The 22,939-nt window shown below is 36.8% G+C and overlaps 1 protein-coding gene across 7 annotated transcripts in view; it reads left to right on the top strand.

Annotated features, from left to right (window-relative positions):
- The window catches only part of SBF2 (SET binding factor 2), a 232,280-nt gene that overhangs the window by 153,692 nt on the left and 55,649 nt on the right, over window positions 1-22,939 (top strand). For all 7 annotated transcript variants that reach the window (XM_041415221.1, XM_041415217.1, XM_041415218.1 and 4 more), the window contains exon 17: window positions 13,376-13,444. In XM_041415221.1, the coding sequence (XP_041271155.1) occupies window positions 13,376-13,444 (69 nt within the window). The remainder of the gene's footprint in view (window positions 1-13,375; window positions 13,445-22,939) is intronic.

Genomic DNA, 22,939 nt, shown 5'->3' with positions numbered 1-22,939 from the left:
ACATACCCAAAACCAAAAGTCTTTCACGTTGGAAAGAATAGGCACTTTGCTAATATAACAAGCTATGTGAAATCAGTGACTTCTGTTTTTACAGGTTTTATATTTATATAAATAAGGAAGTAGCACATGAAATTTTTGTTTTAGCTAAGATGTTAGGTAGGTTTATAAAGTGTATGGCAGTACAGGTCCATCCATTCCCTGTAGATATGTGTATAAAACACTGTTAATTATGTGTACATGCTCTTCATCTGCTCTGAGTGCCATTCAGTGTGTGCAGTAAGTGGCAGAATATTGCATGGTATTGATTTGCTGTACCCATGCAGTGACTGTACCACATGTGCACAGTCTATTTTTAGGAAAAGGAATTCCTGTGTATTGTGGTGTCTGCTCCTCCTTCCCCTGCACTTCACGCTTCAAGAACCTGGTAAGCCCAGGCAGAGAAGCTGCAGTGAGACGTTTCTGCAAGGTGTGCTGCCTTGGCCACCAGGAGAAACATGCCAGATGGACAACTGCTTTGTTGTTTCTGTAGGGAATTTTATGAAGCTTCTAAGTGCTTGATTTTACAGGAATTTGCATAAAAATTCCTAATGGGTGGCTGTAAGAGCCTCATTATTTTTCACACGTGGTCATTTCTGAAGCAGACAGAAAATGGAATACCCAAAGCCTTCTAATCATTTGGCTGCTGTCATGTTTGCATAACCTTTGGTTTAAACCAAAGAGATCTCAGCAGCTTGCATTCAAAAACTGAAGTGTGGTGCTGAGATAAGTACCATAAAACACAGGCCAGTTCTGGGGTTTGTCAGTATTTTGTGTAAACTTTGACAAATGCATTAATATGACAAACAAACAGTAGTGAACTGTGTGACATTAGAATGATTTCTGAGGAAAAAAGCATAAGGATCAATTTCTTTACAGTATAAGATCTGCCTCCTCTGCTTTTACATTAAAAGTATGTGCTATTCTAGAACAAGAACACAAAATAAAGGTGTAAACAGAAGAACATTTGACAATCTGCATATGTTGTAAAAAATTCTTGCAGCTGTTGACATTCTTTTTCAATATTACAGCCCAGAATTATGACTTAAATTAATTGGCTTTTAGGATTCATGGAAAATGCCATGTAAACATGCTTTAATGAGGCTTATTTTTAGTAATTCCCTCCCTGTACTCAGTCACGGGGGCAGGCTTTGGTATCTAGTGATCCAGCAAAGTATTTAAAAATTACTTTACCTAATGTCTATAGATAAACAAACAAATCCCATAACCCCCTTTCCCTACCTCTCCCCTAATTCTTGAACTCTGAAGTCCAAAACTCCACTTGGGAGCTAAGAATTGGAATTGGAAGTGCATGTTTAGCAGTCTAAAGTCCTACAATGTTTGTAAATAAACAAATTTATTTTATGTTCTATACAGATTATTTGACTTTTGAGGACAAAACCAGCTTCTTTTGATTAAATTGAGTCCTTTAGTCAGTTGAACACCTTGTAAAATCTTTACTTGGAATGTTAATTGGTTAAACATCACTTTAGAGAATAAAAATCCTTTGTTATATGTAAGTAAATTCCATACAATTGGCACCTAATATTCTCTATGTCTCTCAGGTATATGGAATGAAATATCTTATTACTCTAACTGTAGTAATAATAATAATGTACTTAAAATCAACTCAGATTATGGGAGTGCCATGATTTTCAGCACTTCTTCTGTAGAAACTTCATGTTTTTCCTTGCCTGCATTATAATACACTGTTTGTAATATTCTCATTTCCAAATTCAAGGTACAACCTGCACATGAAAACAGTAGGCGTCAGAACTGATGAATTTAAAATCAGTCTAGCAGATCATAATTAATTATTCCAACCCGTTTAATAAGGTATTTTGTAGAGATTTTCATCAAAATCAGGTATGTAGCACCTCTGTTGTTGTTAAAGCGGTGGTGAATTTTGGCTGCATCATCACAGTCACGTCTCGTTGCACAAATGGGCTCCAGCACATGACCCAGCAGCATCATGCTGATGCACCCAGCTCTCACGCTGTGTATTCATTTAGAAAATGCATTATTTTAGTTTCTGTGCATAAGAGAAGATCTGAAGAAGGAGAAGGGTGGTAAGTAAGAGTATTTGAAATTTTTAATAAGTTGTCGACTAGCAGCACCTGGCAAGATGTCTCACAGGATTGAACTAAAAGCTACGCTCCTAAGTGTCCTTGAAAAACAGGAAAGAACAAGATCTAAAACTTTAGCAGCATAAGGAACTTGGACAAAAAGTTGCCATCAACACGAGTGTGGTACTGAAAGAAAAGGAAGGGGATACTGTGGGATTCATGTCAGCTGTGATAGTGAAGCTTTCTGGAAGCTTGGGGATTTCTTTGCTACTTAGAACTGCACCTAAGATAAAAGGAATGAGAAGATGGTCAAATGCATCAGGCCATCTACTCATATTACTTGTTAGGAAGAGACACAGATAAGAAATCTGTGAGTCATCACATCACACATTTATTGTACATGGCTGATAGTTCTTGCTGATACAGTGTGTTTCATTGAGCATGTGCACTAAATAATGCCATGCTGTCCAAAAATTATCTGTTGATTTTCAGAATTGTGTTCTGCACTCATTTGGTGATTTGCTTGTGTGTTCTCTGGAATTGGAGTCATGCTGGTTTCAGGATGCCAAAGCCATTGCTAATGCTTGAACTTCTCAGTTTTTGTTTTCACTACCCGTTCTTTTTTATCCGGCCATTGCAATCTGGCACATCCTTCTGAAAGCTCCAAATATGAATTGTGAGGAAAGAAGCAGTATGACTATAGTTGGGCTTGGGACTTAGAACTTCACCAATATTTCATTGTACCCCAAGGTACAGAAGTTTTATTAAACTTCTTGCCGTGTTCTGTGATTACATGGCAGAACTACCCTTTCTGCACTTTTTTCTTGAAATGCCAGTGAAATAAGAAGAAAACGGGTGTTTGGAACAAAACCTTCTGGAAGCAAGATCAGATAGCCTAGGAGAAGATTTGTCAGGGTTTTAAAATGGATTAGCTGGCAATCCAAAATCTGGCAAAGAAGGCTTTCTCTGTGTCTAGTTAGCTGGATGTTGCTACTAGCTGTGGTTTAGAAGGCTGTGGAACAGAAAGGGATCATACCAAGATTTCCTAGAATTTGTACCAAAGAAAGAATTTTGCTGGAAGGCAGTGCTAGTACACTTCTGCTTCTTTGGTCCACACAGCAAGCTCAAGGATGTCTTCTTTCCTCTGGTTGTGTTTACCCTGCCAAACAGTTCTTACAGAGAACAGGAATTTTTTTAAGGACATCCAAACATGCCTCTTCAGCTAGATGACCAGCTAGCATGTTTTGGGAGTTTACTTTTTCACTTTTGTAACCAAAGTTGGAGAAATTACATCCTGGAATTCTAACCTTCTTATTTCCTGAAGCCATTTAAAAATCCTAGAGAAAAGTATCGATTCAGCAAGCTTTAAGACAGAAGGATTTTGAGGGGAGTTCTACAAATTTAAAATTGGTTTACTGTTTCTCCATTGTCTTTATCTCTTACTAAAAATGCTTCATGCTTATTTTCACTTGGATTCTTAGAAAAGCAAACATTTCATTAATTATCAAGAAATTAATTTTTAATAAATGTTTCATAATAAACAGTTCCCGCATTTCCGGTTCCACAGTTCCTGTGCATTGAACCACTAAAAAGTGTAAGATTTCAAACAAAATGTGTATCTATATGAAAGAGGTGGCTGCTGTCAGTGCACTGAATAGTACAATCAGAAAGTTTAAAATACTTAATATTAAGTGAAATGAAAATACTGCATTTTCTGTGTTTTCCTTTTTCATAGTTTAAATATTTGTATTAGAATATTCCGTTGATGGATGCTGTCTTGGAGGAAGCACTTTACTAAATCAAGCAGGCTTGAAATCTCAGAATCTCTTGGGCTTTTCAGGCTTTGTAGCAACATTCTTCCTTGATCACACAGATTTGATGTGTTAATCAAGGTGGGCACTGCTCTACATGCTACTGAATCATGCATGACATATGTCTTTCAGTTTCTCAAATTTGCTTCAAGTATTCTTTTCTATGAACTGCTTATCCTTGAAATTACTTTATCACTTTATTTTTTTTCTCCAGCTAAATGGGATATTTCTGACTGCTCTAGTAACATGATTTTTTTCATGATGTGCAGTGTGCCTAATTCTGGTTGTTGTTTCAAGGTTGGTTTTTGGATTAAGCAACTTCTACAACAGCTTCCATTAATGCTGTTAAAACTGCACTACTCTTTGAAACATAACTGAAGATTTACATTCCAGCCTATTAAGGAGCAGAGAGGTCTGGCAGTGGAGTTGGCAGCGAGGGATTTTCGGTTCTGTCAAGTTCACCAGCACAGCTAACACAGTGCGTCATCTGTGCCTGAGCGTGGAAAAGCCCTCGCTGGCTGAATTCGAGATTCAGAACCTTTTAATCACAATTTCCTCAGAAAAACCCACAAAACACCGCTTGTCATCCTTGAAATTCTGCAGCCATTGCAGGTCATCCCAGAAATATCCTCTTCCAGCAGCTGACACTTGTTTCATGGATCCAGAAATGGGGCTGCACCAATAAAACTGATCCAAGAAAACTTCTTCCAGGAGCAGCTGGTCAGTGTCGGTCGTGTTGTCCTTTGGTGCAGCTGTGCACAGACCATCTGGTGCCCCTGCCAAAAGTGTAGGAAAGCTTTTCAGTAATATCAAGGTTGGCTTAAAAAGCCCAAAGCGGTCCTGTAATAAGATGTCAAGTAGGTATTGAAGAGACCCTATTTTGGGCAGTTGGTGGAAAATGCCTCTGCCAGGGGCAGTGCTACAGCCAGGCAAACTTGGGCTTGGGTTCACCTGCCAGAACCCTGTGGATGCATTGGACATAGGTAGAGATACATAAAATTGGCATCAGCTTTCTTGCCAGTAATTTCTGTCTGTGCTGGTTGAGCACGCTCTTTTCTCTTTATGTATTTATTTAGGTTTTTTGGGATTCTTTCAGTTGTGTTCTATCCTGATATTCTCTTGGTTCATATCCATAAACTTTCTAATTGTTTTGTTATTTTTCCTCTGCTGTAACTCTATAGGATTTTTGACTTGGTTTGACATGTCTAGCACAGCATATGGCTCCTGGTGCTGTCTGTGTGTAGTTCATGTTTCCACATGGAGTTAACCCTGTCCCTTGTACAGAACTTTCTCTTTGGGAGGCTCAGGAGGCTCTTACAGTCTGTGTCTGCCAGGCTGTGATGCCAGTCAGCAGCAGTCCTGCCCTCCAGCGTATTTACCTCTCCCAAATTTGATGTCAGTCAGAGATGTGATGAGGATGCATTTCATGCCATTTTCCGTGTTGTTAATGAAAACATTCACCGCAGTATCAGGCCCTGAAAACAGGATTCAGAACCACCTGCCTGCTAAAGCTTGAGCCTGACAGTGCAGTCAGTTTCCCACTCTTTCCTCCAGACTTTCTCTCCCAGCTTGTGCCCCAAGGGTACCAAAGGAGCCTGCAAAAGACAGGCTGCTCTTTCCTCAGATACAGAGCTTGGTATTTCATTGATGACAGTGATCCTGTTTTCCTTGGTCAGTTGGTTTTTTGTGTTCTAAATCACTTTTGTGTTCTTCCTGTGTCTGGAAATGCTCTCTATGAGGACTTGCTCCCTACTGTCCAGCCTGTAGCTCCCCCAAACCTGTTCCTTGCCTTCTTTGAATTCGTGTCAAAGGTTTTATTTCTGGTTCCCCAGAAAATCAGTCGGCAAGAGACTGAGTCTCCCAAGGGGAGAGCCTTGAGGATTGGAAGTTCTCTTTCCTAAGATGATGTCATTGAGGGTTCTTAGCATAAATAAAAAATTATTTTGCTATCACGTGCTATTCAGTGGAAAATTTTCAGTGAGCCCTACTTCCAAGTTACATTTCATCAGACACTGTTCAATTTCTCCGTGGTGAACTAGACCCAAAATCTTTTGGTATCTGCTCTGAACTGAGCGTCGGCTCATTACGTGACAGAAGATGGATGTAAAATTCCATTTCTATCCAAATGTTTTTCTTCTAAAGTGAAAAACTGGTTTTTCAGTGAATCACTTTACATACCCTTATAAATCTGATTAATTTTTTTTAGGAGTTCATTCCTGTTAAGTTGTAAAAATTGTATAGAATGTGCTCTGATGATGTGATGCATTTTTATTAAAAGTATGTGAAATTGTAAAATCACATGAAACTTAGAAAAGAACAGTAAAAGTTAAGCAAGGTGAATGTTTTTGTGCATATTTGAAAGTTTATGAAAGTATATATATTTGAAAGTCTCCTTTAAAATTTAGGAGAGGAGATGCTGCTGGGAGTAAGGATGTGTCCTGTGTACTTGTGAACTGATTTGTTAATGTGTAACTGGACTGTACTGTAATATGGCATCTATTTTAATAGTTCTTTTAATGTCTTAAGCATTTCTCTGTTGTTCCCTAACTCAAGTAAACAGGCTGTCTGTACAACAGTTTACAGAGTATCCTATGTTAATGTTTTGCAGGGGCTGCAGAAGTGTTTTGGTCTACCAAGGCTCCAGGAGTACACTGCAGTTCCTAGATATATTATCAATTAATCACTCCCTCCAGCTGAGCAGTTAATGGATATTGATCACTTTTTTATCATGAATTGCAATATATTCTATCATTTGAGTGTTGTTTGTCAAAACTTTTTACAAATTGCTGTGCAGGACCTTGTATCACAGCTGGTGTAGTTTAAGGTTTGGACAGAGTCACTGTGAATGAAGCCCTGCTGTGAAATAAAAGTCAAAAGGCATCTTGGCATCCCAACCATTTCCTTGGGAGAAGATTACAGCCTGAGTATGTTGAACTTTATTGCCATGGGCCTCATGACAGTATTCAGAAACATGCATGGCATTTCTGTTAAAGAAACTCAGATGTGCTGAGACGCGAGGGATGGCATTCTTGTTTTTATCAGTATCTTGCAAAAAAAGTTACATGTTTTTAGGCTTCTAGGGTACAGAAAACTACAGTGACAAATGTGTAATTTATGCACATAAAAACTGAGGTTCCTGATCTCCTAGATGTAATTTGTAAAGAGGAGGAGGAAATTACTAACCTCAAGCCTAGACGGAAATGTGTTTATTGAGAAAGCGTGGGGGCTGGGGGGGCTCGACAGCTCTTCTTTGAGTGAAATGTTGTTTCTTGTTTTCACTTGCTGTGAGATCAGGAGTGGGATGGGGCTGCACAGAGAAAATCTGTTGCATTTGCTAGCTTGTGAATATGTGGAGTAAAGCAAAAGGAAACTTAAAAATCATTGAGCACTATGTGCTTGTGTAATTGCATCTGAGCTGCCTTGATTGAATCCTGTTCCTTATACCACTATGCTTCAAGAACAGGCAAACTTCTGATGATTCAGGGCCAGGTGAAGACAAACATGAAGTTCCTCAGGAAGTAAAATACCTCTAAAATAAAACTGGATCTCTTGCCTAGAATGGCAGCTCTACAGTATCTTGCATCCTGTTGCTGACAGGATAGGTTGCTTAACTAAATGGTCATTGCAAAGGCTCTTGGTCAGGCAGAAAGACCACAAAATCAAAGCAAATCAGTGAGGATTCTCCTGGGCTGAGTGCTGTTCCTTTGTCTTCTGCACTAGCATCACTCTGTGCTGGCCATAGAGGGTGAAGAGACTGTTCCATGTGGCAAAATTCAGAGCACGGGTCAAGCCTGTGCTCTGGACTTTGTGTTCAATTATTGCTGTCAGCCCAGGCAGCAGTATGAGAAGCTGCTCATTAAAAGCCTGGAGATCTGATCAATTTTAAACCTGGAAACCACAGACAATAAGAGTGTCCTTGTCTTGGTTTTATTAACTGTCAATCCCTGCAGCAGTGTTTAGGCAGAACAAAAAATAAAATTAAAATCTTGTGTTAAAGAGCGACACATAAAACATATTAGGGTCATTTATGAAGGCAGAGTTGGTTTTTGCAAATTAATACTTTTGAAAAGCTCTTTATATTCTTATCAAGACAAGAAGTTTTAAAAATAATGAGAATTTTGTAAGGCAGTATCTCCCAAGCTTTGAGTTTGTTCTTATAGTTGTCAAAAGATAAGGCAGTAGGTAGTCAGCTCTGTGGGCTTTCTCAGTATGTCTACTTTTCATCCTGTTTCTCAGGTCCCAGAAGAGTTACACTTAATAAAATGTAGCTGGTCCAATAAAGTTTTATTTCACCTTTGTCAACAACAAACAAACAAACAAACAAACAAAAAAAACCAAAAAACAAAAAACAAAACAAAAAAAAAGCAGCAGCTGGCATTGGTGGTAACTTTGCTAGACGAAGCTTTGTATGAATATTAGCAAGAAAGTAAATGCACATGAATTTACTGAAAAAAAGCAATTTTGCTTATGATTCTAATAATAAGATTTAAACTTTCTTGTGAAGTTAATTATGTGATGCTAGTAAAGGTAATGTAAGTGATTACTGTCATATCGGCATTTATTTCAACAAACTCTGTAATTTTAGCTATGGCTTTATCTGTGAAGTTGAAACTTGTAAGTTGAATACTTTTTAAAGTTGTTTTGGAAGTTCCAGGTAGGACTGTGGTTTTTCAAGATGGCATATAATTATATTGGTTATAATCAGATATTGTTAAATTGTCAGTTTATTTACTTGCATTTTTGATTCTGCAAAGATTGAATATAAAGGACATTGATGGTATCATCAATTTACATAAGACAGGCTTTCTTTGATGAAAACTCAATTGTAATAGTTCAATTGCATTAATATTGTATTTGTGTATGAATGAGTAAAATCTATGCAGTTCATCTAAAAAAAATGAAAAATAACCTCATTAATATTAAGGTATAGTTATGACTTAACACTGCAGTTCTACCTGAATCTCTATTCCTTTTAGCATGCAAAACATTTTTCTAAGCTGGGCTGTTGAATTCTCTTCCTGCTTTAGACAAAAGTAGTAGCTTGTGCATTAGGATTGATAGTTCATGTTTCCAAAATATAAACTGCATCAATAATAAAAATTCTGTGATTTAGTAAAACCCTGCCCACTGTAAGAATTGGGATTAAAACCTCACACCAGTGAAGTAATCTGTTGAATTTATAACTAATGTTTCACCTGTAATTTGTAGCTGATGTTCTGCACATAGTTACGTATGCTGATTTAACAGTTCTTGGGTTAGTGCTTTAAAAACACATCTGATCCTAAAGTTTCTGGCTTTTTTTTTTTTCTGGATTCATTTTGAGCTTAGTCCTGCAGGGTGATGAATGCTCTCCGTATGCCTGAAAATTGACTTCAGTTATTCTCAAGAGGGACAGTGCAGTGTTGAGCAGCATTTTTAACAGAGCATGCACGCATCCTCCTGTGCTGCCAAAAAGGTGTGGATCAAGTGCTGCCATATTCAGCTTTTTAGTTTGGATGCATTCACTGCATGCTACAGTGATTTCACGTGATAGCCAGGCCTGTGGGGAATTCCATGTATTTGTGGTGTTCCTGATTGTAAGGCAAAATTGGATCCCAAGTTTTTGGCATACTCAGATTTCTGTAGATTATTAAAAATGTGGTGTCTGTTTGAAAAGCTTAGTGCCTAAAGCAGAATGGGTTTTAATGCAGGAAGACACTGTATCAGGTAGCAGTTAATGAGAGAGACTATCAAGATGAATTTAAGAAAATTCCATCTTAAATGTTATCTCGATGTTCCTTACATATAGTCTAAATTTTTATCATGTGACTAAGAGAAAGCAGAAATCCCTAAGTGTAAGTTGTTTAATGCAGGAAGAGGTCATTTTCCTGCACTGTCATGGTGCTTCACTGGCTTGGGCTTGCTCTTGTGGGATATCAGAGGGGACTTAACAGCCTTCTTGAGCCTGCATGTCCAGGAGCAGATCAGGGAAGGTCTTTTCCTGGGGTGACTTTTCCCAGCTGTTCATCACACGGCAGAGGGCATCTCTGCTTCATGATGGTGCACAGTTCATGATGGTGTACAATTCCTGATGATGTACAGTTCACAATGATGTACAGTTCACAATGATGTGCAATTCCTGATGATGTACAGTTCGTGATGATGTACAGTTCCTGATGATGTACAATTCGTGGTGGTGTACAGTTCATGATGGTGTACAGTTCCTGATGATGTACAATACCTTGTTTTCCAAGCAAGCGCTCCAGGCAGTACCCATTCTGAAGTCAAGAGTGAGGAGCAGAGTTGACTCTCTCCTCCAGCACCAGAAGCCTAAGCCACCTACCAGATTCCAAAAGCCATCAGTGCTCCCCCATATCAGCCGCACGTGTCCAGCCAGGCAGCCAAAATCTGTAACTTCCAGGCTCTCAGCTCTGCAATCTAATGGCAATATGGAACCACCAAAGTTTTGCTGCATATTTAAACTGACTGGAGTATAAAAGTAATTCATATGTCAAAGTAAGTGATGTAAGGAAAAGCATTCTCTTTTTATTATTCACTTGTCAATTCAGTGTAGCAAAGCTATTTTAAGTGTACATGAATTCCTGTAACCTATCCAATCTGCTACAGAGTTCAGCAACTGTCTGGATATAGGATCAGTATGGCCAGAACAATGTGCCAGGTTTTCACTCAATTCGGCATGCATTCAAAGCAGTACTCTGCATATGTCATGGTGGAAGTCTGTATTTCACTGTCAAATGACATTGGTTTTTTGGTGATTAATTTGCTGAAAATAATTTTTGTTCCCCAGATGTGTTTCAGCTTCATTTTGTGCAAATTAGGTGGAAAAACTTTGATTATTTTATGGTATTTGATTTTTGTCTACTTCTGTAGCAGCAGTATTTTTCACAATTGGTAAAGACATTATATATTAGGCAGCTGGATTGCATTGTTTCAGGGGTCTAAATTAATTGCCTACAGCACACATATGACATTTCCAGTGCTTTGGTTTGGCTGTAAAATTCAGAAGCTGAGATTTCAGTGCAGCATCTCTTTTAACTATGGCATTCTGTCTTGCAGCTACAATGCAAGTAAACAATTAATTAGTTCCATTCATCTTAAAACAACAGTGTTGTAATTTATTCCTAATTCTGATAATTTTGTATTCCTTGTCATATACAGAAGAAGAAAAAAAAATATAGAGAGATAATACTACCACACTACAAGTCCATGTACTGCTGACATGGAATATGTGGAGAATTTCATACTTGAAGGAAGGAATGGAAAAATAATCTAATGTGTTGTTTATATGGTGATGATATATATCTTTGAGACATATGTTAGCTCTTGGAGTATTGAATGCTCTCTAGGTGAAGATACATTGCTCAGTTTTTATAAAGATATTTTTATGTATATTTTGGATAAAAGCCCGAACTCCTTCAAATAATTTGAGCTAAGGGATTAAGTAGGTAACCTGAAATTGAGGATGGATTATTTTATACCTGGTTATAAATAATCATGTACAGAAATAAGATATGTATTTCTTTGAAAGCTGTTGCACATTTCTAAAGATTGGAAAGTCAAATTTTAAGTGGGAAGTGTTCTTGTTAAGTGAAAAAGTACTAAGAATATTTATCATATATTGAACTAAAAATATGTATGCTAACTTCCAAATGGGGATTAAGGATATGGATAACAATAGGGAATAATGCAGAAATGGAAAATTGAAAGCAGCTGAGGCTGTGTCCTTTAACCTTGTGCTCTGAGATCTTACGAACTAATTTGGGTTTGCTGTATACATATTGCAATACCAAGAGGCATCATTGAAACATTTATTGAGTTTTTCAGTGTCCATTTTTGTTAGTTTTCCTCTACCAGGTTGGAAGTGTGTTATGAAGTGTGAGCACTTGCCAAACTCGTGTTGTCCATGCACAGTTAGCATTCTTGCATTTGTGCAGTGTTAGACACACTGGAACCCTCTGTGCAGAAATAAACCTTCACAACTGTGAACTTGTTGTGTCCCTTTTCAGAATTTATGTGTAAGCATTTTCTAAATGCTGCTGTATTTAACTATAATGGACATTGCTATTCCATTTAGGTGAGCTTGATTAAAGTAATAGAAGAGGAAGGATTTGTTAAAATTGATTGTGAAATCACAAAGGTTGAAATAGAATTTACAATGATGAGAAGCAAAATTGTCTTGTGATGAGTTTTTTTGGTCTGTTGTTTTAAACCTGCAATCCACAGTCACTCTGCAGCCATTTAAGAACAAAAAATGAGATGGATACAAATAACATCCTAATAATCCATAACATTGTTGGTTTTGTAATGCAGATTTCATATTTCTGCTATCACAATTGGCTGGTGCCAAGTTTTTCTACTTGCTCTGTTTTAGATAACTCTGATATGTTGAAGGCATAAATGTAAAGTCTGGCAGAGGAACACTTGAGATATTTTAATTTTGGCATTTGGTCAGTTGTTACAGTTAATAGGAGTGGTTTGAGTTGCAGGGTGCCCAGTGTAACAAAGATATTAAAAATTTTTAAATGAAGCGTTCAGCTGGAAATGTTGGTTGTCCATTGGTCATCCAGGGGCACAATGGTGATGCATTTTTCTAGTACAATTATGTGCATTATTGTGCTCTTTAGTGGTGGCAAAAAGAGCTGCTGAAAAAACTCCTGAAAATGTATCATTTTTAACTCTTGTTGGGTATTTTTTGTTCTTTTTTTTTTTTAATGGTAATAAAAATTCAAGTAGTTTGTTTTTTAAATATCAAGTTACATTCCAATTCTGCTTTCTTTTAAAAGACTTCCGTAATAAAATCACGACTTTCATCAGCACAATTACTAGTTGATTTACTTTGGCATACCCTTCTCTGCCTAGAGAGACATGAATGACACACTTGACTGTTAAATGAGGCATTCAGAGACTTGAAGAGAATAGGTTTTCATCTTCTTTTAAAGTTAACCTTGTGCCAAACTTTTGTAGAGACTGTGGAGGTGATTATTTCATATTGCATAAATGTCACTTCCTTCACGTAGACGTTTTGAAAGGGCATTCTTTGGTCATCACATCACTTCCATTTTAGTCAGGTTTGCTCTTGACCCAAATGGAAGCAAGCTACCTTTTTATTGTTTCCTAAATGAGGAAAACTTTCCTTATTGTTTATAAACTAGGTCAGTGAATTTGTATGTCAGACATATGAATGAGAAATTGGCTAATAAATGTCTAAAGTGGGAAGAATCACAGCATTACTTCTGTAGTCGAAATCATGAGAAGATAGATAGATAGATATAGAGATAGATCTGTATATAGTGTATATATTTATACTCACATACTCATAAATATGTGTTGTTTTTACATGATATTGAATTATTAAAGATTACCTTGTGTGTCAGAAGGATGCCAGAGGGACTCCATAAGGCAGAAATGAAATTACAGTGCATAAAATGGTTTTGCTTACTTTCTTCTTTGTTTTTCTTGCAGGATTGTTCATCTTCAGAAGAATACAGCATTGCTGCAGCATTGCTGCCCCTAACAACTGCCTTCTATAGGGTGAGTTTCTATTGCAACCACTGCTATTTTGTATTTTTTTTACATCACATACATTGTTAAAATGGAAAAAGAGATGACAGGAGATACCTGACAGGCGGGAATATTAATTCTAAAATTTATTAATGTCAATGGAAATCATCAAATAGACTGGTATGGACATTACTCCAGAAGGACACTTATTAATGTTGGGTCGTTAAGATTATGAGACATACACCCAGAACTAAATGCAGGCTATAGGATGGGTTAGAGAATTATCATTGCATTATATTTAGTCACTAAAATTATAGAAAAGGATAATTTCTGATGTTACTCTGTAGAAACTGTTTATTGCAGTACCGCTGTGTTTAATTTGGCATGTTAAACATGCACCGGCCAATATAATACAATGGTCACTGTAGTACAGTTGGCCAATAAAGTACTTGGCCAAAAGTACAAGTGAAGTTTTCAGTCTGTGTAGTTGTTAATTTTGGAGGATATCGTGACTGGGATGTTTTAAATGTGTATTTGTTTTCAATTTCTTGTTTTGGTTTCTCTTTGGGGGAAAGTACATAATGATTGATCGTGGCAAAATACAGTGTGAAAGTAATTGCAAAAATGTAAACAATGCACATTTTGTAAGTAATTATTTCAGAAGGAGAAGTCTTGTAGTTTGACTGTACTTTTTTCAATGTCCCAGTACAGTAGTGTTTTCACCAATTCTGGGTAGCTCCAGTCCTGCTTTTTAGGATACACATACCTGAGGAGATAAGTTCAGAATGTGGACTGGCTTACAGTATTAAATAAACTTTGTTTAATGTGAATGTTGTTATATAACCCAGTTTGGGAAATAAGTGCTTGGTCATTGGTAATTGGTACACTGTGATATTGCAAAACAGTAATTGCTTTGACAGCTTATCTACACATTAATAATATAGCAGTTGAAAAATGCAACCTTCCACCTTCAGTCAGTAGTTTTTAGTTTAAATTATATATTGTAATCAATTTCTGGGTTTTTTAAACTAGAAAAAGATTCTGTCGTGTTGTTTTTAGAATAAAAAAATCTCAAACTTTAGCAATCATAGAATCCAGAATCATCTGTTGAAGGCAAGAGCCATTTTGTCAAACTTAAATGTGTAGAAGATTCCTGACATTTCGTGTTTAAACTAGTATTTAACAATGTGTATGGAGCGTGAAGTAGCAGGGTTTTTCCTCTTCTAATTATTTGAACTGTAAAAAAAATTTTTAAAAATGTGTTTTAGTTTATAGCTGAACATACTACCCCACAACTGCTTTTAGGGAAGAGTGTACAGAGTATTTTCATTCTCTTATGTAAAGTAGCATGGTGAGATGTTAAATTTTTCAATCCCAGCAAATTGATTTTCTCCCATCTTTAGATCCAAGTTTATCTTTCTCTGTTCCCTCTGTTTTGAGTCCTTCAGTAGCAGAATTGTTTCACATTTGCTGCTGCCACAAATACTTAATTTGAGGGAAGAGATAATGAGCTATAGAAATTTCCCTCTTCCCTATTTTACTCTTACTTATTTTCTGCATGAATTCTACATTTTTAAGAAACTTCTTCTTTCTTTTATTTTCTGGTTTTTAGTTTTGCTTATAAGAATAGCCAAGAGAGTCCACATAGCTCTTTTCCTTGAGAGGTACAGGGAGTATTTTGGGGTATTGGTGCAGTTTGGTTAGATTCCTACCTTGGTAAAGTTTGATCAAGTAGGCCAAAAAAAAAAAAAAAAAAAAAAAAAAAAAAAAAAAAAAAAAAGAAGAAAGACAATAGAAAGATAATTTTTAATGTAGTATCAGGAGTTTTGAAAAAAGCTTAAACAAGTTTGGATTTCACCATCAAGCAGAGCAAAAATGTAAAATATATTTAAGTAATTTCATCTACACACTTGTAGTTTTTGGTAGAGTTACCAAGATCTCACACCATTTCTCTCACAGAAAGTTCTCTGAAATCTTTTTTTAATAGCCTGGACTATTTAACTCTAAAAATACTCTCAGGAAACTGTGAGTCCCTTGATGGAAGAAGCATGATGAGTTTTTTAATGTGCTTGACCTGAATTAAAAATTAAAATAACCTGACTATTAACTTGCAAAAGCCAGCTGTTAATGCATAATAGAAAAAGAATTTTGTTTTTCCCAGATCTAATCCTCAGGTTCAGTGATGGTCCCCTTTGGTATGTCCCATTAGATACAATTCTTTGGCAAAAGTACTTATTTTGGCATACAACTGTTCATACTAAACACAAACTGACACGCTGTTCGGAACATAAGATTATTACATGAACTTTGCAGTGATTAGTTAAAAGTCAGATTAACAGTTTAAGGTTCAGAGTAAAACTTACACTTTTGAGTAAACTGATTATTTTTCAGTAAAAATTTATACTTTTTAGGGGGTCTTTCAGCTTCTACAGAGGTTTTCAAAATTGTGTCATAGACTGGAGTGAATATGTTGTACCTGGCTTGAGCCTGTGCTTCAACATGAAGAATTGTCATTTATAGTTCTAATTATCATTTATAATTATAATCGCTTTATTATATGGCCTGTGCCACATGACTGTGTTGATGCTTCCCAAGGATGAAGCGGTGCTTGGCCGGGTGCAGTTGTTTTGTTGGTGTTTCTGTTCTCAGAATACCATGTTTAATGCCAGCAGCCTGTTAAATCTCATTTCACCCACCCCTTTTGAGACTGGACAATGTTCCTAGTAGCCAGGAATAGAGAGGAATTGTGCATCTGACAGTGGCACAGGGTTCCATTTGTCCTTGTGCATTGCACATCCATGTCATTGCACAGGCAGTGCTCCAAATCAAGTTATCAGTGACAAAACTAGTAAATCTAAAAGATGGTAGAGTTCTACAAGTCTTCAGAGTTCAGTCCAGTCTGATATTTTACCACCTATGGTTGCTGTAGGATTTTGATGGGAAATTGTGATGGGATTTCATGTTGCAGCATTTCATTGTTCGTGTCATTCCTGTGGCTTCCAATGAAGCAGCATAAAGAAGTTACACTACTTCACAGTTCCTTTATGGAAGTACTGTTGTGTTCATGAAATGTTAGGTTTCATTTTGTTTATCCAAGACAAAGCAGAGCACAAATGAAACAATTACCTGTTCTTCCTAAATAACTTCGCTGTGTTTTACTGAACACAGTGCAGTCACCCAGTGTTTGAGATGTATAAATCATGAGAAGGACGTGGTTTTGTTTGAGTCCAGCAAATAAGCCAAGAAACTGAGCAGTAACACAACTTAAGAGTTGGAGGTGTTGTTGGTAATATTCTGGAAGGGTTGTGTCATGCGTTAGCCTTCAGGGATTTTTAAATATTTTTGGTAAAACGGCAGAAAATTTAAAGAAGGGAGCAAGCTGGCATGATGTAACCCATCTTGTCTTAATGCCTTTGCTTATTTAAAACCTAGTCTAGGTTATTTCTACACAGATCCAATTAAAATTACAAGAAACATCACGCTGTGTACAGCGTGCTAGGAGCTCTTGGGATGTCTGGTGAAATTTCAGAATTCTCCCTGAAGTCTGGTGAGTGATCTATTGTGAAACTTGATCAGGCAGGATTTGATCACACTCTAAGTCAGAGCTGATGGGATTAAAGTCATAGACAGGAAGTCAGCACTGGTTGCATATTTGTGGCCTGGAGTAATAATTGAATTTTTCTAGAAAAAATAGTCCCAATGCTTTTTAAAATTTTTAAATATTGGACACAAGCTGTTAGCAAAATGTGACTCATCAGTGACAGTGGACTTTGGTGTGTACTCTTAATGTCACAAAAACAAACAAATTTTTGCTTCTGGGTTAGAAAAAGGTTTTAGTTTACCATTAGTAATACCGTTGGAATTCTGTTTAAAATTGAAACAATATAAATAAAATGTATTTATATGTGAAGATAAAAGAATTTTTCCATGTTTTCATGGTACCAATGACCCATGCTTATTTGGTATTTGCTCACTTCTTCTGTGTATAAAGTGGAAATGTAGTATTCCTTGGTGCTGTGGAAAAGAGGTCTTGTTCCACGTGGGGGAAGAGAGGAGGAGAGGAAAGGTATCTATTTTAATCATGTTTTCCTTGCATTAACTCATGGAGGAGCAGTTTGGTGCTTGCACAACCAGCATTGTCCCATCCCCAGGCTTTGGGTGCCCTGTTTGTCCCAGGCTCCCTGCCAGGCTGGCAGGATGTGGTGAGCCCCACGCTGCCTTTCTGGCAGGCTCCAGTTCCAGCCTGTCCTGGACAGTGACGATGACAATGACACGGCAGCAGAGCTGCCACCCCAAGGTCCCCAGTGCTGCCCCAGGCAGGGGCCACCTCTCCATCTGCCCTCGCTGGCAGCTCAGCTGGTCTCTGGCACTCTGCTCAGTCCCTCTTGCATCCCTCACCCACTGAATGTTGGGTTCCCCTCTCAACCTGATTGTGCAGATTATAGTAACATTTTCTACCCCTCAGGGATCTTTTTCAGAATTTTACAGCTAAAATGTTGTGGTTAAACTGGGTATGATCATCTGTGTTCCCATACCTTTCTGCCGCATCGCACAGTCCGCAGTAACACTTGCGAATTTTCTGTTGTTTGGCATCCAGAAGTGTTTAAATAAAGGAAATGTCATAATAAAAATACACTAGTCTAAGAGTAAAGTTTTCTCTGTGTAGATATTATTAATGGGATTCCATATTTATAGACAAGCATTTCTTTAAATGGCTGTATTCAGGGCAGTATTATTTTTTCAGAATCACGCATTAATTAGAAAATTAGAAATTAATTTAAATTTCTTAGTTTTTAATGTTGTGCTCTATGCTTGGAGAGTGCTGATGTGGTTTAGGCAAAAAATAACCCAAATGCAACAAAATTTTTTACAGTTTGGATGTATTACATTCAAATTGACATTTGTCTTTTAGCAAGATGCACTGGAGACTGCTTTTGAATTTTTATGTGACTAAATTATGTAATTCTTGGGAGAGAGAGAGGGAAAAACTGATTTTTTAAATTGATTTTTTTTTTAATGCTTCTAAGCCACAAAATTTCAAATAAAATTTCATTGGATACTGATGTGAATTTTTTTGTAGAGCTTGAAATGGAATGAGAGAAATGAGTCTGCAGCTTTGCAGACTGGGGCTGGCTGAAATCCTTAGGATATGGCATCATTGGGTTGTTCATCTGCATGGCTGCCCAGTTTTCATTTGTACTCCATGTTCTTGTACTTTTTTGAGAATGAAAGAGAATTACATAAAGTATTAGACTTTTTTCAGAGTTTTTAAAAGAACATTTGGTGTTAATAATTTAACTTAAAATCTTTGAATATCATACAGAACATTTGTTCAGGTCATCTTAAGAATTATCCTGGCAGCATTTTTTTGAAGAAAAGGATTTTAGTCCAAGGGCTTTTTTTATAATCTTCCAGGACAATACAAAATTATGAGTTAAGAAAGAATTGAATGAATAAAAAAAATGTGCAACTGGATGTATTTCATGTTAATGCACCATTCAAATAGAAATAATTTGAATGTCTTCCATAGTGAATTATATCTGGTGTTTTGTATAGCACAACAGTAAAATGAAAGCACTTTGAGTGTGTAATTTCCTAGCTGAAATGGATTACCAAGTTTCAGTAACAGTTGTGGCAGATACTCAGTGGAAGAAAGTCTTTACTCCTTGAAATGCCTGAATAAATGAGTGCTTAACTCCAGAGCTCGTTGGGTGTAGGAGGGATTCCCGGTTTCATGGATGAAGGGTTTCTCTGAAGATTGGAGGCAATACTAGTGAAATTCAGAATAGTTTATAATATTCTAATCATTATCATGAACTCCCCCTTCTAAGAAATTGGGTCTTCTAAGAAAGACCCAATTCAAGGTTAATTATGTAACAGAAGCTTCATAATTTGAATTGTGCTCTTTGTTGTGTAGCAGCAGCTGTGAAGACACCCCATGAAAGGGTGATGTGGAAAATCTGTGATGATGGGTGAAGAGTTGATTGCATTTTTTTGTCTTTGTCAGGCAGATTTTACAGTTAGTGTCAGCTGGAATCAGTGGAATGTTGGTCCACCTACTGTGGAAAACAGTGGAATAATTTGGTACTAACATTATCTCTGTTACTTAATGACAATATTGTATTAGTGTTTATTTTAGAATTTGTGTAAATACCAGGGAATTGCATAAAGCTACTGGATGATGCAGTTAATTTTAAAAAAGCAAAATTAGTTGGGTTTTTTACATTTAACGTGACTTTTGATTTTTAACTTTAATTTCTGCACAACTGTGATTGTCCCAAGTGATTCTCATAATCAGCAACATGCTTTTAGCCTCCTGGAAAGCTAGGAAGACTTTCTGTAAAGTGCTAGCTCTACACTAAAATATTTTCATTCTTGCACCTAGTTATTATACTTCCTTCTAAAACTTTCTGTCCTACTCTGGTGTGCTTGGATTAAAATCACTTCTACTTTAAAATTCTTCACTCTTGAATTGCTGGCTTTAATTTAGGAAACTCCCATCGTGAAAGACTTCCTTTATTGTCTTGGCAAGGAGTTTTGTCTGCTTCCATTAATTTTCTTTTTTGTATCTCTATCCTGCCAGTTCTGATACTATCTTAGTCTATGGAAATGTTTTTGTGACTGAAATAGTATTAAGTAACATTATTTTTAGTACTGAAATTATTTTATTTATCCATTCTCAGAATGCTAATCCCTTTAATATAAAAACACATATAAGTTGCCATGCTTAAAAAAAGCATGGCTGTATCATGTAATGGATAATAGAGAAGAAGCTGAACCACAAAGGAACATTTACAACATTACCAAGTGTCTATATGAGCATTATTTGCATTCCTGGAAAATCCAGGAGCCTTAATTGTGTTGCTTTTGTACAAAAGAACAGAAAAATGAAGATACTTACCCTCAAGAGCATACAGCATGTATTTGAAAGAAGTAATAATACTTGAAACCAGACAGTTTGAAGCATTGGAAGGAAGCTGTGGAGTCATCATTATTGCTCATGATTCATGACAGTCATCATTATTCATAATAGTAATCATTACTGTTGGTGATGCTGTGCACCAGTAGGGCTGAAGTTTTAATAGACATGACCTAAAAGCAGGGTTTTATTGACTTTTGAGGGAGAATAATGTGGTTACTTGGCAGGTGCTTATGAATATGAGTGGGGTCATGGAAGAGCATTTTTAAGGCAATGGTCAAAGTTCTGTCAATATTTCCAAACGCTCCTCCAGTCAAAAGATTTTATGACATCCATTAAAAGATATTTTCATATAAATATTGTAGTTCAGTAAATTATTTTTGTAAAAGCAAACATACTTCTCATGTTAAGACAGGAATCTGAGGATTCTTGTTACTTATGATTGAGTGCTTTCGCAGTATCCCTTACAAACACAGGCACCCAAATGTCATCTCTGATCCTTAAGATTTTAACTTGTGCACTTTGCCTCTGAATGGGCACATAATACATGCCTGTAGAATACATTTTGTCTTTGCAGTACAGAATATCTAACTTCCAAAACTATTTTTAGGTGGGGGAAAAAGAAATTAAACAAGAAAGTATAATACAACAGGTTAGCATGGAGAGACTAAGGGAAGAATGTTTTTAACACGTGTCTTTACAAGGAATTTAGGAAATCAATTAATGAGGTAACTTTGCTCTGTTGAAGAAGCTGGCTTTCCCAGAATGGTAACATAATGGAAAACATAGTTTAGCAATCTCTAGTTCCTTTCCTTAGTGGTTTGTGGGCGGAAGTACTTGGTTGGGAAGAGAAAACAGGAAATTTCCCCCAATTAAAATGGAGGTAATGATAAATTTTGTAGTAAATATGTGTTACTGAGGAACTGACTCACTATTGCGTAGAATATGGAAAAATCTTTCTGTTGCATTTCCTCTATATTGGATCACATAATTTGTAACTGATTTCCCTTTAGCTTGTTTTCTAGAAATGATATGTAACTCTGGCTTAAGAATTTTAATTTCCTTGTTGCCCATCTCTTTACGTTGTTCCTTCTAGGGGGGATTACAGTGTTACAGAAATTCTGATTCACTTAGAATTTTCACCATGAAAGAATTTCTGGTGGCTTAATTAAAATCTAGTAAAGCTTCTGAGCTTAATGTGAAGGAATGTAAATGAAGTAACAGAGTCCCCCATGCGTTTTCCATATGTGTAAGTTCGGCTTTGCCTCCTCATCACCACGTCCTTATCCCAGTAGAATGGAACTTTCTGCATGAAAGCACAATTTCCTTCATTGAGTTCCATTTCATTGTAGCATTATTATCTGATTTGAGCAGCGTTATTTTATGTTTCCATGAGAGAGCAAGTGCTTACAGATGGTAAGGGAGGGAAACTGCTGATACATTTGTGAGTATTGCCTGTTTCTCTGTGAATGTCTCAGTTGCCATCCTAGATAGCTCATTAACAATTTAAAGTGAGTGTGACCAAAGAATTGAGATGTCACAAACGCTTTTCTTCCTTACCCAGCCAAGTGATTTAAGCCCATAATGGGGGTTCATGTCTCCTACTCTTGTTTTCATCCATATCCCTGCATTTTTTTTCCATTTGCTGCTTCTCTACCTTCATGACAATACCTACAGTTGGAATTCTTGGTAGGATGTTCTTCTTGACTTCCTCTGATTAATCACAGCTCTGAACTTGTGAATACCATATCAGCTCATTGTCATGAGTTCATAACATGGTGCCAGTAAGAATTCACAGGGCAGGTGTGTGGCTTCCCTCTTCCTCGTGCACTGCATGTGCCAAAACTCACCTTACCATTTGGCAGAACTGTTCCTGACAATATCCTGCTCTGTAAGGCACTTCCATTCAGCACCTCCACAATAATTTTCTTTGTTGGTCAAACTGGAATTTGTTTGATCTCTCAAATGACTTAGCTCAGAGTGCAAGTTCAGTTTTCTTTTCCTTACTTTCAGAATTCTTCATAATGTTGCGGTTGCTGATTTTGCCCATCCTCTTTCTTTCACCTGAACCATGTAGTATATATATAAAATTTGTATTGCCAAGATCAGATCTACTAGTGTTAAAATGTTACGAATTTGCAATTTATATTCTGTATTGTACCATTACATCTTTCAAATTTGCTCATCCTGTTCCTGAGGACTATTGTTTTAATAGTTTCTTCAGATAAGGAAATGCTGCATATTGAGAGAAATTCAGAAATAATTTGACCATTGAAGACAGAGAAAGCTCCCATAGAAGAAGGGAAATAGTAATTAAAGAATGAAGTGACAGAAGAACTTAAAGTAGTTATTTTACTACCCCCTTGGGGGATTACTTAGATGTTCTGTTTAGCTGGGCTTTAAGTTACGTATCAGATCACCAATAATTCTAAGTGCCATTATTTGAATATAGATAAAAGCCGTGAACTTGTGAGATTTACAGGGTTTATTTATTTCTGAGCACAGACCTGGATAACGACTTTATTGCTGTGGGTTATTTTTGTGGGTAGAGCCAATGCCACCGTTCCAGGGCACTCACAGGTGCACACTCATGGCTGAACCACCTG

This window comes from Onychostruthus taczanowskii, unplaced genomic scaffold (assembly GCF_017590055.1).
Source record: "Onychostruthus taczanowskii isolate IOZ18803 unplaced genomic scaffold, ASM1759005v1 scaffold49, whole genome shotgun sequence".
Taxonomy (NCBI): Eukaryota; Metazoa; Chordata; class Aves; order Passeriformes; family Passeridae; genus Onychostruthus; species Onychostruthus taczanowskii.
This window is presented reverse-complemented; position numbering and strand designations above follow the sequence as displayed.